The sequence below is a fragment of the Alternaria burnsii genome (assembly GCF_013036055.1).
Source record: "Alternaria burnsii strain CBS107.38 chromosome Unknown 732, whole genome shotgun sequence".
Taxonomy (NCBI): Eukaryota; Fungi; Ascomycota; class Dothideomycetes; order Pleosporales; family Pleosporaceae; genus Alternaria; species Alternaria burnsii.
This window is the reverse complement of record NW_024066113.1, coordinates 112,648-128,852: the sequence shown is the minus strand read 5'-3', so window position 1 is coordinate 128,852 and position 16,205 is coordinate 112,648. Positions and strand designations below refer to the sequence as shown.

At 51.8% G+C, this 16,205-nt stretch overlaps 5 protein-coding genes across 5 annotated transcripts; 4 read left to right on the top strand and 1 right to left on the bottom strand.

The window, feature by feature from the left end:
- Window positions 1–5,944: 5,944 nt before the first annotated feature.
- GT037_005498 (uncharacterized protein) lies at window positions 5,945–6,142 on the bottom strand (the record flags this gene model as incomplete). Its single annotated transcript, XM_038930545.1, has 1 exon — window positions 5,945–6,142. One exon carries the CDS (start codon window positions 6,140–6,142, stop codon window positions 5,945–5,947), a length of 198 nt encoding a protein of 65 aa, XP_038786234.1.
- A 462-nt stretch (window positions 6,143–6,604) lies between these two features.
- On the top strand, window positions 6,605–6,835 carry GT037_005497 (uncharacterized protein; the record flags this gene model as incomplete). Its single annotated transcript, XM_038930544.1, has 1 exon — window positions 6,605–6,835. The coding sequence occupies one exon, from the start codon at window positions 6,605–6,607 to the stop codon at window positions 6,833–6,835; it is 231 nt and encodes a 76-aa protein (XP_038786233.1).
- A 159-nt stretch (window positions 6,836–6,994) lies between these two features.
- On the top strand, window positions 6,995–7,294 carry GT037_005496 (uncharacterized protein; the record flags this gene model as incomplete). The annotated part of the gene is made up of 1 exon (XM_038930543.1): window positions 6,995–7,294. The coding sequence occupies one exon, from the start codon at window positions 6,995–6,997 to the stop codon at window positions 7,292–7,294; it is 300 nt and encodes a 99-aa protein (XP_038786232.1).
- A 2,694-nt stretch (window positions 7,295–9,988) lies between these two features.
- On the top strand, window positions 9,989–11,319 carry GT037_005495 (uncharacterized protein; the record flags this gene model as incomplete). Its single annotated transcript, XM_038930542.1, has 2 exons — window positions 9,989–11,164; window positions 11,221–11,319. The coding sequence occupies 2 exons, from the start codon at window positions 9,989–9,991 to the stop codon at window positions 11,317–11,319; spliced, it is 1,275 nt and encodes a 424-aa protein (XP_038786231.1).
- A 1,452-nt stretch (window positions 11,320–12,771) lies between these two features.
- On the top strand, window positions 12,772–16,024 carry GT037_005494 (uncharacterized protein; the record flags this gene model as incomplete). The annotated part of the gene is made up of 2 exons (XM_038930541.1): window positions 12,772–13,367; window positions 13,420–16,024. The coding sequence occupies 2 exons, from the start codon at window positions 12,772–12,774 to the stop codon at window positions 16,022–16,024; spliced, it is 3,201 nt and encodes a 1,066-aa protein (XP_038786230.1).
- Between the last annotated feature and the right edge of the window lie 181 nt (window positions 16,025–16,205).

The following is a 16,205-nucleotide window of genomic DNA, read 5'->3' as shown; positions in this document are numbered from 1 at the left end:
CAGCAACTGATCATCTCCAGTAATCTCGTCCTACAAAGCAATATACTTCACACCACCCTCCACAAATTTCCCACAACGCCTCTTCCAAAAGCAAAAGCGACGTGACGACACACATTGCATTACCTCCACCTTCGCATATATGCACAAGATGCATGTTTCATCACCTTTGGTACATTAGCCCGCGTAAGCGCCTTTTCCCACATCGCATTCCCAGCGATCCTTATGGATGGTTACACGAGCGATCTTGTGCCACTTTTCCGTGTCCGGCAGTATGTGCGAGCGTCCATGGAGGCGGGCTTATGGTAATATGGTAGTACGAGACATGGACCACCAGGCGTGGAGTCGCACGGTGGAAGGGATGAGGCAACGGGCTTGTGTGAGGGGTACCCCGTGGACTCTGGTTGGTGTCTTGGTTCGGAGATGAGTGTCGTAAGTCCTTGGATGGAGGAAGCTTTGTGATGAGACAGTTTGGTAGTAAGATCCGAGATCCGAGCGTATGGAGCGGTATTTGTATGGGGGAGAGGTTGGGAAAGATGATTAAGGGTTGAGACTAGTTGGGTTAGGTGATGATGGTGGTAAGGTCTAGGGCATCGTAGTAGTTTGCGCTGACACCGAGGAAAGCTAAGGTAGGGACATTGCTTATACGCCTACTGTCGACACGAACGTGAATAGGACGATACGAGTATGATGCCCGTTTTAGAAAACTGGAGCGAACACAATGGTCAACCATACCACCGGCATCTATATACCGTGGTGTTCTCAACACTCAATCTTCGCAAGCTGGGAAAATGTTCTCTTTACACCTCAGTATTACAACATTTGTCTTAGACGTTGAGACACTTGTTACATGTGTTTCCGCTTTCCAATTAAGTCAACAAGATATGAAGCATGGATAAAATGGCACAGGCTTTTGGAAGCCTATATTGCTCCCATGATACATCCAAAAAGCCGATGGTCCACACTCATGATCTTTGTGACCTTTCCGAATATACGCAAAAACTCAGGTATAATGCGACAAAATGCGTTGAGAAAAAAGGATCCAAAGGATGACAGCCTCTACCCATATTGGACTCTCCTTGCAATGATGTGAGCGTAAATTCTGACAGCTTCGCCAGAAATTATTCTCGCTTTTTTTCATGACTCTTAGTGCTGTTGATACGCGTTATAAAACCCAGCTGAACACTCCATCTTCTTGCTCCACACCATTTAGTTTACATTTATTCTTTCCAAAATTCCGACGGCAAATTAACATGCTCTTCCTCGTCTTTCAGAAGTTTCGGTTATCAATACGCTTTCCAGTCAGCCAAAACGAAGCCAGGTTCGGTTCATGAGTCCTGTGTCGGTCCGACCACATCTGGAATATCTTTCTATGAAGACAAATCTGTCACGAAAGAGAACGCAGCGGCCGTTCGATTGTCCAAAACAGGCGATGAAGTGGGCGATGATTTGAGGAAACGGTCACAAAAGCTACGCAGTCTTTGCACTATGTGCTGTCCAAGTGGCCTTTGAACTATCGCTGCATATGTTCATGGCCGCTAGCGTGGTTTCTATGATATAAAAATCCAGCAACAAGCTTCCTCTGTTCCTCTTCATCATCCACCTGCGTCTTCCATTTTACAAAAGTATCTCCTACCACATTACTGTGTTCTTCCTCCTTCCGGATTTTCTAAAAATGACAAAACCCAACCTCATGTTTCCAATCTGCAAAAGGGAGAACCAAAAACAGCTTCTCGTTGCCGGGATGTTTCTGAAGCACTTCAATTGAGTTCAAAACACGAAAATTCTGGCCTATGTCCTCCACTGAACAAGAAGCTGCGAACCACGCTTTCAATCATACACAGAAGCTGATGGAAGCTTGGAACGACTTTGCGAGTTGATCACCACCTAAACATTCAGACGGCTATCGGAAGAGCTCTCCGCCCCTCACTCGATGCTATAAGAATATCTCAAAACACTCCGTCGACTGGTCCATGTGTTGTCGAGATCGTTCATGGAGTATGGAACTTATCGTTTTGAGTTGTTGTTAACTTTCCATTACACACTCTGTATTCAGCCATTGCCAGAACATGACTACAGATACTCTTCATACCTGGCCTCGTATGCTCTAACAACTTTCAAATTTCGAGACCAAGCATTCATGAGTGAGATCGCATACGCCGATTCCTTCACATTGTAAAAAGTCCAATACCTACGCCATGTCGTCTCAGCACGTCTCCTTTCAAGACACCATGTGCAGATGGCACGAAAAAAACCCTGACCTCTGCCTCAACACATGGGGTTGACGTACATAAATACCACATACTTTACATTCTATTGTATTTGGATATGGCAACCTAGTCTGCGATTCCAAAAAGACCTACCGGACGCGCTGAGTAGGAGCTCAGAACCTTTCGCATTTTTGTAACTCAAACCCAAGAAGATCTTGTGTTCATCTAGCTTCTGAGCTTCCTAAATACCGTTGTTACACCAAGTCATCCACTGGTCGGTCAAAAAATACATTCTACAACTCATGACCTGTCCGCAACCCACAGTATGCGAGATCATGCTCGCTGCATGTGTTGCAAAAGCTGTCAACCCACTTCCTGTAATCAAGCGCCGAGGGGTCGTTTTCCTCCGGAGTACACACGCACTGATACAAGCACTGACGTTGCCACAATCGCCACCCCGCTCACTTGTGGCGCGTGCTAGTAAGCCAGCACGGTGATGGCGGTGGGAGGGACGCTCCGCCCCCCGAAGCGACGGAAACTTGAGGTTGGGGCCTGTGGCGTACCGTACCAAATATCCAATGCATCATCTCGATGACTTCCCACGTTCGAGGAGATCGCTACATGACGTGACCTGTAAGAATGTAGCGACCAAACACGAGAGCAGTCAGACAGTCAAGTCCGTCACTCGATGGACTTCGTGCCCCAAGACATCTACCTGTTTTCGGTAACATGAAGGACATTTATGCATTGTCGAACTCCGTACCGGCAGAGTAAGCTGAGTACATGTATGGAATGTGATGGCGATGGAGGAGGATTAGTGGGAAGCGGCCTTCTCGTATAAAACGCCGGAGTTGCGTTCGTATGGATGAGGCGCCCGGGGATGTGCGTAATCGGTCAACAAGGAAACTTACGCATCCGGTCTACAAGGAGAAACACGGTCTCAGTATGGGCCGTCGCGTCAGCAGCGCAAGCAGAGCCTCATCGGTGTGGAAAGTCTCTGGGCCCTGGCGAAGGGTGAGGCGCCGCATCCGAAGAACGCTGGGAACGAAATGCGACTGGCTCTCGTCGCCATCTTCACCAACATATCTTCATGTTTCCTGCCGCCGGTCATGGTTCGATATGTTACCTCACAAGCACATCGACTGGTAGTTCGTTTGCCCTGCACAAAAACCAACACGTTTAAGCGCGACCGTCCCAAGCCAGGCCGAGGCTCTCGATTGGACTGCATGCCCGAAGCGCCCTCTACTCTCATCCAAATCCGCACTACGCCCCGCAGACCACAGTAGCAACCAATTCCCTAATCGCCAGCCGTCTCTTGGCGATTCCTGCTGTCGATGTCTGACGGCGAATACAATGCAGTCACATTCAGATTCGAGCACAATCAAGCTAAGCAAGGTAAACAAAGATAGCCGCACTTCCCACACTGCCGTACCATAGATTTGTTATGTCAGACGGGAGTGCTTATGTATAGTGATGGTGTGAATGCCATGCACATGGAAGGAGTAAGCTGCAGTAAGCGTAAGCGATGTGAATGGTGAGACTAGAGACTAGGTAGTTGAGAGACGTTGACGTCGTGCGATGGAAGGTCATTCTGTCATGTTCATGCGTCCGGTGTGACCATCAAGTGTTGGAGACAGATCTCGGTTATCTCATTCGACCGGCATTGAGATAGCCGGTGGATCCCTCCAAGTGCTTTTTTTTTCTGGCAACTATCAGGCAGATGCCGTGCAGTCTTGATGCCCAGGAGGATATTCTCCATGTGTGAATCGGACGAATTACGTGGCTTTGGACAAGGAACGTTTAGTTGTTGAGGGGGCCTAGGGCTGGAAGATTGCAGGACACGATAAAAGCAGTGGAAAGAAAAAGCAAACAACAGTGTGATTGGGCCGTACGAGAACCACCTTTGCATGCAGAAAGGTGTTGTAACACAAGGCCACTATGGTCTGATGTTTTCTCGTGTTCGCTAAGCGAGATGGCCCTCCGTTGAGTTGCACGTGCGATTGAGGTCATTGGACACATATGAGCATCAAGATACCTATGCCTCTTTCAAGAAAAGTAGGAGAGAATGAAACATCCTGGAAGTGGATCCGTCATGATTGGCTTGGATTATGCAAAGAAAAATGGGTGTGTGTAGGAAGCCAGTTTCCGCAGTTGCAAAATATTGACCCACCCCATTGGCGCTTCTCCAGATCAGAAGTTCTCCACCAATGTTTACGCGCGAACAAGCGAGGAGGATCGCATCGATCCCAGCGAGTGACGATATCCAAGCAATGGCTGTGTGACAGTGCGAATAGCAGGCGACGCGCGCAGTTCGGTGTTGGTTGACAGTCGAAAAGGCGTCAGCAGCTATAGCCTAAAGCATCAGCAAATCCTTCCGTGAGCAGCTTATCGTATGCTCGTCGGATTTGATGAAGAAGCGCGCGGCCAGAACGAGTCATGGATAGTCTGCTCTGGTGGCTGGACCCTCGGGGGCCTGAGAGCCTGAGCCTTCAACGGCAGCACCCCAAGACGAATGCAGACCATGCTCCGGAGAAGAAAAACCTCGACAACGGTCTACCCTGCGTACATCATGGATGCGTGGCGCTCTTCTAGACGGGATGGCTTTTGCGGGCGCTGGGCGTCGGGACTAGCGGACACGACGTCTGGCGCGCTCATCCAGGCAAAGCACAACGCTCCTAGGGACGATCAACGGGATCATCGATGTGGAGTGTAGATGATGGCGCCGCCACAGAGACTTGTGTTTGACTGTATATCACTGACGCAGGTACGGTCGAGCATAGAGCCGAACACGGCTTCAATACCCGCAGCACAGACGCGTTCCTTTGACAAAACAGTCACTGCGGTGTTATGCTCGGGGAAATCAGTATTGAGCGCTAACGGAGAATATTGACAGAGGCAGAGGAAGAGGTCATGTTGAACCAGGCGGTCTACGCGGCTGAGGCTCCAGGCGTTGGGGGATGGAACAACTCTGATTTTAGCGTAGGCGGGGAACATGAAGAAGACAAATCATGTTGTGATGGTACGAACTGGTAATTACAAAGGAGCGCTGTGATGGGGGGCAGCCCAAACGTGCTTTGACGCAAGGCCGCGTCGAGCACACCGTGTAAGGCAGGGTTTGGCGAGTCGAAGGCTAGCGGCGCTGGGATGCGCGTGGTAAAGTTTAGGTAGGCTGGTGTGACGGCTGCAGCACGCAGGAGAAGGTGCCGAGCCCAAAGCTGTAAACTCTAGCAACGTGGGGTGCATAACATGTCATTTCTCATCACGATCAAGATGTTGCGAGTCGCGCGTCGGTGACCGGTCGATTGTCACCGAAGTTGGCGGAAAAACGCATCCCCGGCTGGTATTGGATGTGTGGTAGAAAGGGTTTACACAAGACGACGGCGCATAATAGCGGTCCTGATATCGTTCAAGGAGTGTGGGACGTTTATGAGATGGTTTGGTGAAGCTCAGAACACTTGATGCCGCAACCGTGCCGCAGAGCGTGGGCAATGACTAAATGCGGCTCAAGAAGCGGCCGCCGCCCCGGTATCAAAGGACAAATTGGAAGAGAGAGCGAGTGCGAAAGGCAGTTTTGATCGCGCTGTTGGTTGTGCGCAAAGAAAATCCCAGGCATGCGGGTGGGCGTCGTCGGCTAGGAACAAGACTTCCGTCCCAGGGTTGAGAGTCGGTTGACTGGGCTGGGCCGTGACGGGGAAGGGGGGCATGTCGAGTGACGCTAGTACGAGTCGGGACCACGATTAAACTTCAGCAGCCCGCGTGTTAGGGGGGCCAAGGATGTGGAGCCACGGGCACTCCGAACGTCTGAGACGCTTGTGCAGAGATCTGTAAGGTTGAACGGGCGAGATCTTAGCGTGGCCAGCCTGGCGGAGGTGACGGCCGTGAGGACGTTGCTGGTCTGGACTGATGTTTGGTAGACATGAAGCACCTGAGTGCATAGGGGGGGTGCAGGGTAGCCTGGGCAGGTTTGGCGTTGATAGTCACGAGGATACGTACCGTGGGAGAATGACGGCCGGCGTCATCTAGCAGGTAATTAGACGCAAATTGAGCTGGCAAGGCTGAGATAATGACGATGGGGTGGGGTCGATGGGTACCGTACGCACGCATAGAGAGAGTTCGTTACTCAGCCAAGCGCGAAAGAACCGGCAGAGGGGATAATTCGCAGCTGGGACCGGGATAGCAATGCCAGAAAGCGATCCCAGCTTTCGTCTGCGCATGGCTTGCTCTAATAAGTTTGGCGTATCGCAGATCCAGAGGAGGGAATGCCGCACGTTTCTACTCGAGGTACGCTGCCATGTGTGATGCAAGCGCAATAGGAAAGCACCACCGGTCAGCTTCAGATCGCGACTGCCCTTCGCGGAGGCCTCGCTTACCGATCCTCCTGATTGGGCCGGGACGCCATGGATTACACGAAAATGCCCACTCTATCACTTGCGACAAAACACGCTGAGATGAAAGGGAGCATGCCGATGCAATGTGATGAGCTTCCTTCTGCTTCCTTCTGCACCTTCTGTTGCGCAGCAGCTGTCAACATACGGCATCCTGGCACCATCGGAAGCAGACACATGGCCAGGGCTATCCACGTTGTGACGCCTACCGCGACCCGAGACGGGGAGAAGCAGCAAGCCTAGCAAGCCACCAAACCAGCCTCTCTCAGTTCGTCTTGGGCGCTGAGGGCGCTGAGGGCGCTGAAGGAGCCGGCCATCGGCTGCGGTTACGAGATCTCTGCGTTGTCTTGGCCCTGCAGCACAGCTTAACGGGCATGGCTTCGCAGCGGCTACCCCAAAACAATGGTCTGTGGCATCAGCCCGACAACCACACGGCACCAGATGGCCTGGCTTGCAGACGAACCGAGAGTCCGATCGACCGCGGAGTCGTCTCCCCAGTTCCTTGTCGCCATGTCGTTCCGCCACTTGGCCAACTGGCGACCAGGCGAAACCGGGCAGCTGGGAGAGGCTTCAACGACACAGCATCTACACATGCATCTTGAACGCCTTGAAAGCCTCTTTGCAGCGCTTCCATCAGGTCTTTCCATTGTGCAGCAGCTGTCACTTGGAGCCGCCGGCGCCTTGTGCTTCCACAGAGGCTGAAAGGATGACGCCCGCTGGCTGCGACAGGCTTTGCAGCGACGGAAATTCTAAGACTCAAAAGACGGCACCAGACGCGCGCAAAATGGACCGAATATGCACTTCCACGTGGTGATCCACTCATCTAGGTAGAATGTACGACGACGGTGCGCCGGGACTGGCGTCAGAGAGATTGACTTGGGCAGGGTATCTAATGCTCTGCTTATTGCACCATGCCTGTTGCGATGCACACGTGCCGTAGGCAATATAGTAGAACGTCTAATTTTAGCCCGACAATTCACCCTCCCAAAGGCCAATGATTACACACTCGGGGCCAACAGCAGCCTTCCGGAATGACGCCTCGACCGTCTTGATATTGCTCCGCAACTGGTCGGTTCCGGCCATGACCATCGACAGGGAACGGGTGCCATGTCGATCCGATACTCTAGCACACTTCCCACTTTTCTTTCATCCCGCCGTCGAAACACGCCTGCTTAAGCGCACGGTAGTCCATCACTTCGTCATGTGCAGCTCGCAGTCATGCTCCATCTCGGCTAGCGCTAGCCCGCTCGTTCAGAGCGCCATGTCGTCAGCTAACTCGCGGAGCGGTAGAAGCACGGTTGCAGCCATGGTCGCCGAACTGGAATCCCTGCAGGGATAAGCACTTCCCAGCTGGACGCTGTTTCTCGCGAGACCATGTTTGACGCTGAGGCTCGCGACAATGCAGCGTGATGGGGTTTGCGACTGAATGAAGCGCTCACGTCCTGTCTCATAGCGCTTCTGCTACGTACTCACCGGACTTCTTCTGAGATCAGCGCTGCTAGTAACGGCGATTGGCCTCTATCAACGGCGAGCTTGGGCAAACCAGGTAAGGGTCGTCTTTGAAAGTGCTTTGTCTCTCCCCCGGCACTGTCTGGGCTAGACCACGTCCGTGCACCAACAGGCTCTCCCAGGTTCTGTTGGCGCCAGTCCCGACGCACGTTAGAGTGTCAGTAGGCTCCTAACCCTTGGTACTTGGGAAAGACAAAAGCATTTTGTCCTTTGCCTGTCTCTTGTCGTGCCGCGAGTCTGGGTCAGGGGAGGAGCCGCATGTCCGCCCGACTTCCACTTTGCGCCACTCATCGTCATAACGTGCTAGAGGTCAAGACATGACGGGCTCTACGGCCATACACCTTGCTGCTCATCAGCGAGTGTGATATGAGATAATCAGATGTCCTGAATCCACGGGCCGGCGCAAGCGATTGCCCTCCACTTTGCTGGTCCAAGCCGTCCCGCAAGCCAGCAGAGTCCGACAGATGGTCTGCGGACAGGGTCTGGCTACGGTGGGTGCTTTCACCCCCCCTGGTTATGCATTGTCGTGTGCGGCCCCATGCTCGACTAGTTCTCTAAACTGAACCTGAACGGTGTGGTTTTGTCATTCATTCGTCGCATTGCTTCTGCCGTGCCTCGTTTGCGTTGCCTTATTGTGACAAAGTGCGCCTGTAGATAGCGCTCCCGCCCGCTCACCTGAGGCTTGCTTTCGTGCTAATTCTCATCTCCCATCCCGATCCAGATCCTCGAAACGCTTGGACGGACCCTATCGCCTGGTTGAGCCCTTGATATTCCTGAAGCCCCAGCGCGCCAGTCAGCCACGCGAGCCCACCTACCCTGACATCCTTAGCCCGCCATACATATACGTGAGGGCTACCGCTCTCCACTCACTCGCGGTAACAAAGCCTTTAGTCTACCCAGGTTCCAGCCTTCTCCGCCATCGCTCCTCTAGGGCGCCCAGGTCCCGAGCTTAACAAGGAGTGATCGCCGCTCCACACGCCTCAAACTCCACCACCAGCACTTCACAAGGCTCACTTCCCCCGCCGCCGAAAGATCAGTGGGACGTATCGTCAACATACAACACCACATCTTGCAACACTGCTATCCATCATCTCGGGTCGAGTACCAGCAGGACTACCACGGCCAATCCAGAGCATTGTCATCTTAGCCGGACGACAACACCGTAGTAGACGACTCACTACCTTTAGCCTTAAGCTATCACACACACATCCTGTGGAACCGCCTCAGTAGCACCACGTCTGCGCAACCAGGAATCCGGGCCCTACCGAACAGTCTGTGTTAAAAGAACACCACAGTTCCACGAGTATCTGCTTTTGATCTCTTGTACGCCCTCCTTTTTCGATTTGCGACGACGAGCACCACTAACGCTGCGCAGTCACTGAGACTCTCTAGAGTACTTACAGCCATACGTGCGTCTATCGGTATCACTGTCCGCCTGAACCAGCGCAGGTACCATTGTCGGGGCCGTTCGTTCGATTGCAACATTTCAAAAGACTCGGAGCAGCCCTTTACCGTCTGACGCGACGGGAGAGTAGACCGGGAACACCGTCGCAAATCCATAGACCAAGTGGGTATTTGTGTATTAGGAGGACCTTTTACAAAATCCCTTTCCCTCCACTCCCTGCATATCGTCTGCACTTTGTCCCTCTCGACTAGAGGCCCCTTCCTCTTACATCACGCCTTTGAGCTACGAGCCGCTCGTTGCCCTTTGTGGATTCTCAGCCTTCACGTGGATCGTATTGGTCTGGTGCTCAATACACTTCGCCATTTGCAGCGTCACAGCTGCAATCTCTCCCAAGTCCTCCCTCATCCGAAGCAGGTAGGTCATCAGGACCTACCCGAGACACAACCGCCAACGTGGCTGCTGCCGTGGCTCATCCGTCTTCCATGCATCCTGGGAGTGACCCCATGGGTGTACCTCCCAGCTTTGCAACGCGAAGACCTCACGCCCAACAACTAGGTAGCTTTGAGCTTCCTCCACCACCCATGCACAAATATCCCTTCACCAATACCGTCACCACATCACAATCATCGCAGGCTCCGACCACTATTGGAAACCTGTTGACTCCGCCAAACACAACTCACAGTGATGTGATTGGCTCATCAGCTGTCTCCACAAGCAACGCTCAGTACTCGACAGCCATGGCATACTCCAATGGACAGTATGTTTACTCTCCGCCAGCACAGGGATCGGCGGCACACTACGGCTACCCGGCGGCACATCACCAACAGCAGCACCAATACGGCCAAGCCCGTGGAGGTATGTTTGCTCCGCCGCGCAGCGAAGGCCAGTTCGGACGACAAGACTCACTGGGAAAAGGGCTGAATCCGCCACCATATGAGATGAATCAGCAACTTCCACCTTTTACGCCTTCGTCCAACGGAGCGAGTATGCCCTCGATATCCACGCAGCAGCAGCACCAACAACACCACCATCAACAGATGATGGGCGCACAAACACCAGTTTCCTCTTCGGCACCACAACAATCACCAGCCCTCAGTCAGGACTCCTTTAGGCCACCCCAACCACCAACCCCCACATACAGCTACCACACTGCCAGCACTCCGCAACACTCAAACTTCCCCTACTCTACTGGACCCTCCCCAACGCTGAGCCAACAACAAAGCCCCATCAGCGCTGGCGGTTCCATGCCCCGCATGTCTCCCGCCGTATCTCAAGGTTCAATCCCTTCGATCCCCTCCAATAACCCCTCCCAATCACCCTACCAATACCAACAAAGACCACCGCTTCAATACGCTGGCGGCCAGGCCCCTGTCTTTTCCAACGTTCAAAACCCCAATGGCGGACTTGCCTTGGTCGGCGGCCATCCAGCCATGATGCCTGGATTCAACAGTGGCCATGCAGCCGCTATGCCGCATTTCATGGGTCACCCGCAACATCAGCAGCCCGCTGCCAATGACCGGCCCTTTAAATGCGATCAGTGCCCACAAAGCTTCAACCGCAACCATGACTTGAAGAGGCATAAGCGGATCCATCTCGCCGTCAAGCCGTTTCCCTGCAACCACTGCGATAAGAGCTTCTCGAGGAAGGATGCCTTGAAGGTATGTCCGCGATTTACAAAAGTTGCGCATGGAATGAATGCTAACAGTTGATGTAGCGACATATCCTCGTCAAGGGATGTGGGAAGGCCAGCGCGGACGACAACACAAAACGCGAAACCCCGTCGCCCAAGATTGAAGACTCGAAATCACATTGATCTAATCGACCCTCGACGTCACCTACCTGGAAGCAATCAGCTCCTACTCCACTTCTTCTTCTCTTGTATTACTTACTCAACCCTCTTATACGCTACGAACTTATGCATGTCTTATCACGTCTTTATTTTCCTTTCTGATTGGACTACCCTGGGAAACGGAACAAACGGAACGCGGAAAGGAAGGGAGTTACGGGGCCAACTTTTGTTTTTGATCGCGGATACCTCTTAACCTGTTGTCGCTATTATGTTATCTTTGTTTGTTCTTCGTTGTATCTATGAAGGTACCACGTGGGGAACTGGCTCCTGCTCATCTCGGTTGTTGTTGTTGTATGTACGTCACTTGTCTGTTTGTTTTTGGACAGGAGGTTTCAGGCTTGGGTTCGGTCTGTGTGTGATAGGGGAACCTGGTGTCTGGGCTACTGCGGGTGTAATGTTTCGCGGACGAACAGGAACCTCCCGTTGTATGCTGCCAGAGTTGCTTTTTTCCCCATTGCAGTCGCTTTTTCCGGCAAGCGGCATGCGCAGCGCGGAACCGTAGCTGTCCTATTGCTGCCGGAAGAGAGTGGGAATGAGAGCGAGCGCTGGGCATTCTTTGAAAAAGGGGGATGATACCGCTATACAATACTACACACATTATGATTTATTCATGTTCTCTCCTGATTCGTTCTCACATGTACCCTGTCCTCCATTTTGCCTTGTTACATCCCGTTTGTCGCAAAACTCAAACCCTTCGCAGTCAACCTTGAAGCAAAAGTGCGGTGTGATTTTGTGGTGAGTTGCTTAAAATCTTGCCGTTCACAGTAAGTATGGGATATAACATCTGCATTATGTTCTTGAACGAGCGGTCGCTGCATTAAGGTTTTGGTATGTGCTAGGTACGCAAGACGGTTAAGTGCATGGGAAAAAATGACTGAACCATGTGGCTGGGTGGCCCGGTTGTGTGCGAGCGTTGTTATCGGCAGGTTCCGGGGGCTGGCAGCGAGTTTGGTACGGCGGACCCGTGGGGCAGCATGGCGCGGTGCGGAAGGCGCACGACGCGTTGACCTGCGAACTTCGAATTTACTTTACCTCACTTTCACCTTCTTCATCACGACGCGCAATACAGGGTGCGTGTTTTCATCTCATCTTCTTTCTCTTCTCAATCGAATGATCTTTCATCAGATCTATGAAAGCAAGATGCAATTGGTCATGATGCATATAGATTTGCCTACTGCAGGTTTGTGCAGGTATTGCCGCACGATTCGCCAGCATCATTGGCACATATCGCGGGGTCGAGAGACTGCTCTCTCAGCCTGATGCCTGACACAGCCACGCTTCAGCAACCCCTTCATCAAGACTTCCCAGAGCTCCGATGAACTTCAAGCTCCAGAGATCTATAAGAAATCCTGTCATAGACTCAACTCATCTTGTCATACCTGCTCAATCGCGAAAGAGAGCGGCTCGGAAGCAACGATGGCCAGTTTTGGCAAATTGACGAACGCTATCATGCATATAGCCCAGGAAAACACAGCAGCACTGGTCAATATCAATCTGGATTTCTCCATGCTCAGATTCGAAGCTCCCCCGGAATTTATGGGGTTGTGCTCGAGCCTCTCGCCAAAGCGCAAAGCTGAAGCAGAGGACGGCATGATACACAGCACAGCTCGGAAACTACTCGCCCTTTTTGCATCAGAAATTCCCGTTGTCCCTGAGTTAGTTGAAGCATATGGGAAGAGAGCCAGTGAGATAGCGACATCAGAAAAGACGGTTGTTTCCAAGGAAAGTGCTAACGGGGCTTTTGCGGACTACATTGGTGCAGATGGTACAAGTATTTTGGCTGCGGCGACTTCCGGCGATGGGGCTGTGACGATGCACTTACTTGCATGCCTGCTGGCCCGCATGTGGAAAAGGACACAAGCAGTCTCCATCTGGCAGGAGCTTGTTCAGCAAAGGAAATCCATCCTGAGTCAAAAGGTGGCTTCATCTACGATGCTACACGCGAACGAACTAGCTGCGTCTATGATCCATATTGAGAGAAAACAGCTGGATGAATGGGACGCCAGTGCAAGGTGAGTAATTACGTTCTTCCGGAAAAGGCTGACTAGCTAAGCCACCACATAGGGCGTGGCTTCAATATGCAGACAGTGTCAAGAAAGTCGAGCAAACGAATTTGAGACTGGTGATCGATGGGGCGAATCTGCCAGTATCCCGAGATAAAGAGCTATATTCCTCCGTGATGGCAGTCTGGAAGCATGCGATGAAGGCAATGAATGATTTGATCCTCGGACGTCCTCAACGTATCAATGATGGCGACGTAATGTTAGGTCTTCTTTCCTGGCACCTCTATCCAGACATGACTGTCTTAGGGGTGGGAACTCGGACTTACCATGTGCCTCAGCAGGACGGATTGATCGCACCTGGAGGGATGATTACAGTAGGCATGGGGCGCAGGGAAGGATGTCCAGACGAGGCCATCTATTGGTCTCTTCCACTCGCCCATATGCGATTCTACGGGAACGCGGTCAACGCAGAGCGTCGCCATGGCTTAAAAGATTCTCAAGTCTCCTATGCAGACTTCCGTTATGTTATACTTGGGAGTGTGCTGTCTTCGTGGGATATTGAGAAGAATGATCTCGATCTTGCGATGCAGTTTATCATTCTGCTTGGTGATTCTATGATTACCAACAGACCTCCCCAAAGAGTGGCGGAAGCTAAACGCCAGTTGAATTGGTTAGTTTCATTGGCAGAGTGTTGTAAGAGTTTCCAACGAGCGAGCGAGTTCGAGAAGAAGCACGGAATGGCTCTCATCATGTTTGGCATTCGCCGTTGTCCAAAGTTTTTGGCAAACCATGAGAATCATCCGCTTCCTCTCTTCGGCCTAACAAACACGAAGTGGCTTATGGATCTGGTCAACTTCCCTACCACCGATGTGACACAGCGCCGAATTGACTTTCTCAGATGGTGGGCTCATAACCATCCAGACAGATCCAGCCTCAAGGGGAGTGTCATTCGATACAGACCTATGCGGCATGTTGCTGAAGAACCAAGCATCACACTAGCTGGATTCCTTTGCACTTCTGTATTCATCACCAGCAAGCAATCTGGACACAAAAGACGTCGAATCGAGAACTTCACCTTTGGCAATCAAGGACACCGAATCTGGGCAGCTGACAACGAGTACAAATCCCTCGAACAAGCTAGTGCTTTCGATTATCTGGAATCTGCAGAGATGAATGGCACATTCTTAGACCCTTCATCGCTTCGAACAGTACCTGGGCTCCGAGAGCACGGCACAGTCAAGCTCCCACCAGATCAAAACATGTGCGAACAGGAGTACGAGTTTGTGTGTGGCGATGAACTCAGGGCTGCTCTTTACCGGCCTGTCAAACACGATAAACCTCAACTCTCGCGGAACACAATAACGCTTGCTGGGCTTCTTCAACTCCACAAAGACGGATTCGTCAAGGTGCCAAGACTGACTCGACGGTTACAACTTCAGGCAGCCCTCCATGACCACTTCTACAGAAGTCTGGAGGCTTTGAGTTCTGTAGAAGAGATATACGACGGTTTACCTGGGGCCTGTATCGATTTGCGAGTAACATCGCAACCCGCACCGGAGTCACATTGGTCCGCTCTTTTCCGAAAACCTGAACGTAAAACGCCACCTCCAAGTCCAATAACTCGCGCCTTCACTGTTGTGGCGTTCTTTGAGACTGGAGAGATCCAGCTAGAGCCGCACAAGTTGGAAGGAGTACTAGCACTATCACACAACAACTCAATATTTGTGGCATCGCAAATGTTGGAAGATCCCACAAAACTCAGTTCGAAGCACCTCATCACGCGATTGACAGGCAATATCGGTAGGCCTGGATTCGCGCTATTGATACCGCCGAACGACCCTCGTATGCAGAAATATGATTTCAACAAGTACGTTGTGGAGTACGAGCCCTTCAATGGGGATCTTGTGGACAGTTTCTCGGCCACGTCTCTTCATCTGTCTCTTACCGGATATGAGCTTCCACTAGACGTCGAACCCCGCGGTAACCGTGACTCGGAAGCATACTTCGTCGAAACGAACGTCTCTGTGTACGATGGTGGCGAATGGGTGGGAGACGTTGACATTATGAAGGCGCAGAGAACATGGCTGCGTTTTGGAAACTGCCATCACAATGCCGAGCAACGGAAGCAGAAGAACCATCTTCCAAATAACATGCAGGCCGTCGATAGCTGGAGAGCCTTTCTAGACGCACCAGTTGGAGCTGGTGTTCTTCGTGCTTTTGGAAATCCAATGGCCCGACTTGCAGCGGCGACTTTGGCGGTGCAGAAGGGTTACAACTTCCACATCCTAGGGCCAGATCCTTGCTGGAAATGCGTACAGCCCGATGTATTTCCACGCCAGCCAAGCTACATTGGTTCTCAGAGAGGTCTTCAGGGGTATTTCTCTAGCTCAGAACATGCCTCCGAAGAGGCCAGTGATATTGATACTGGAAAGGAGGCCGACAAGGTTGCAAACGATTGCAGTGATGAATCTGGCTTTGATAGTTCGGACGAAGATGACTTGGAAAAACGACCTGAGGGCCTCTACAGTGCGGATATCGGAGACGCTCCAGCAGATTATGACGCCCAGGAGCTGTTCCCAGATCTAGAACCCATCTCCGAGACTGACGAAATGCCAACCAACGTTCTCGGAACAGATTTTGCTGTAGACGTCATCTTCATCTGTTAAAATGGTTTAAGGGGTTTATCTGACGCATCATATCGGTCAGTGTCAAGAGCTGCTATCGAATATGTCTCAAGGAAAGCGAACGAATTGCATGAGAAGGTTCTAGAATAACACTGTGCTATGATAGATGAGAGAAGACCACTATCTCGACCGTCATCTCATGTCTCTTCTATCGGCCGGATGT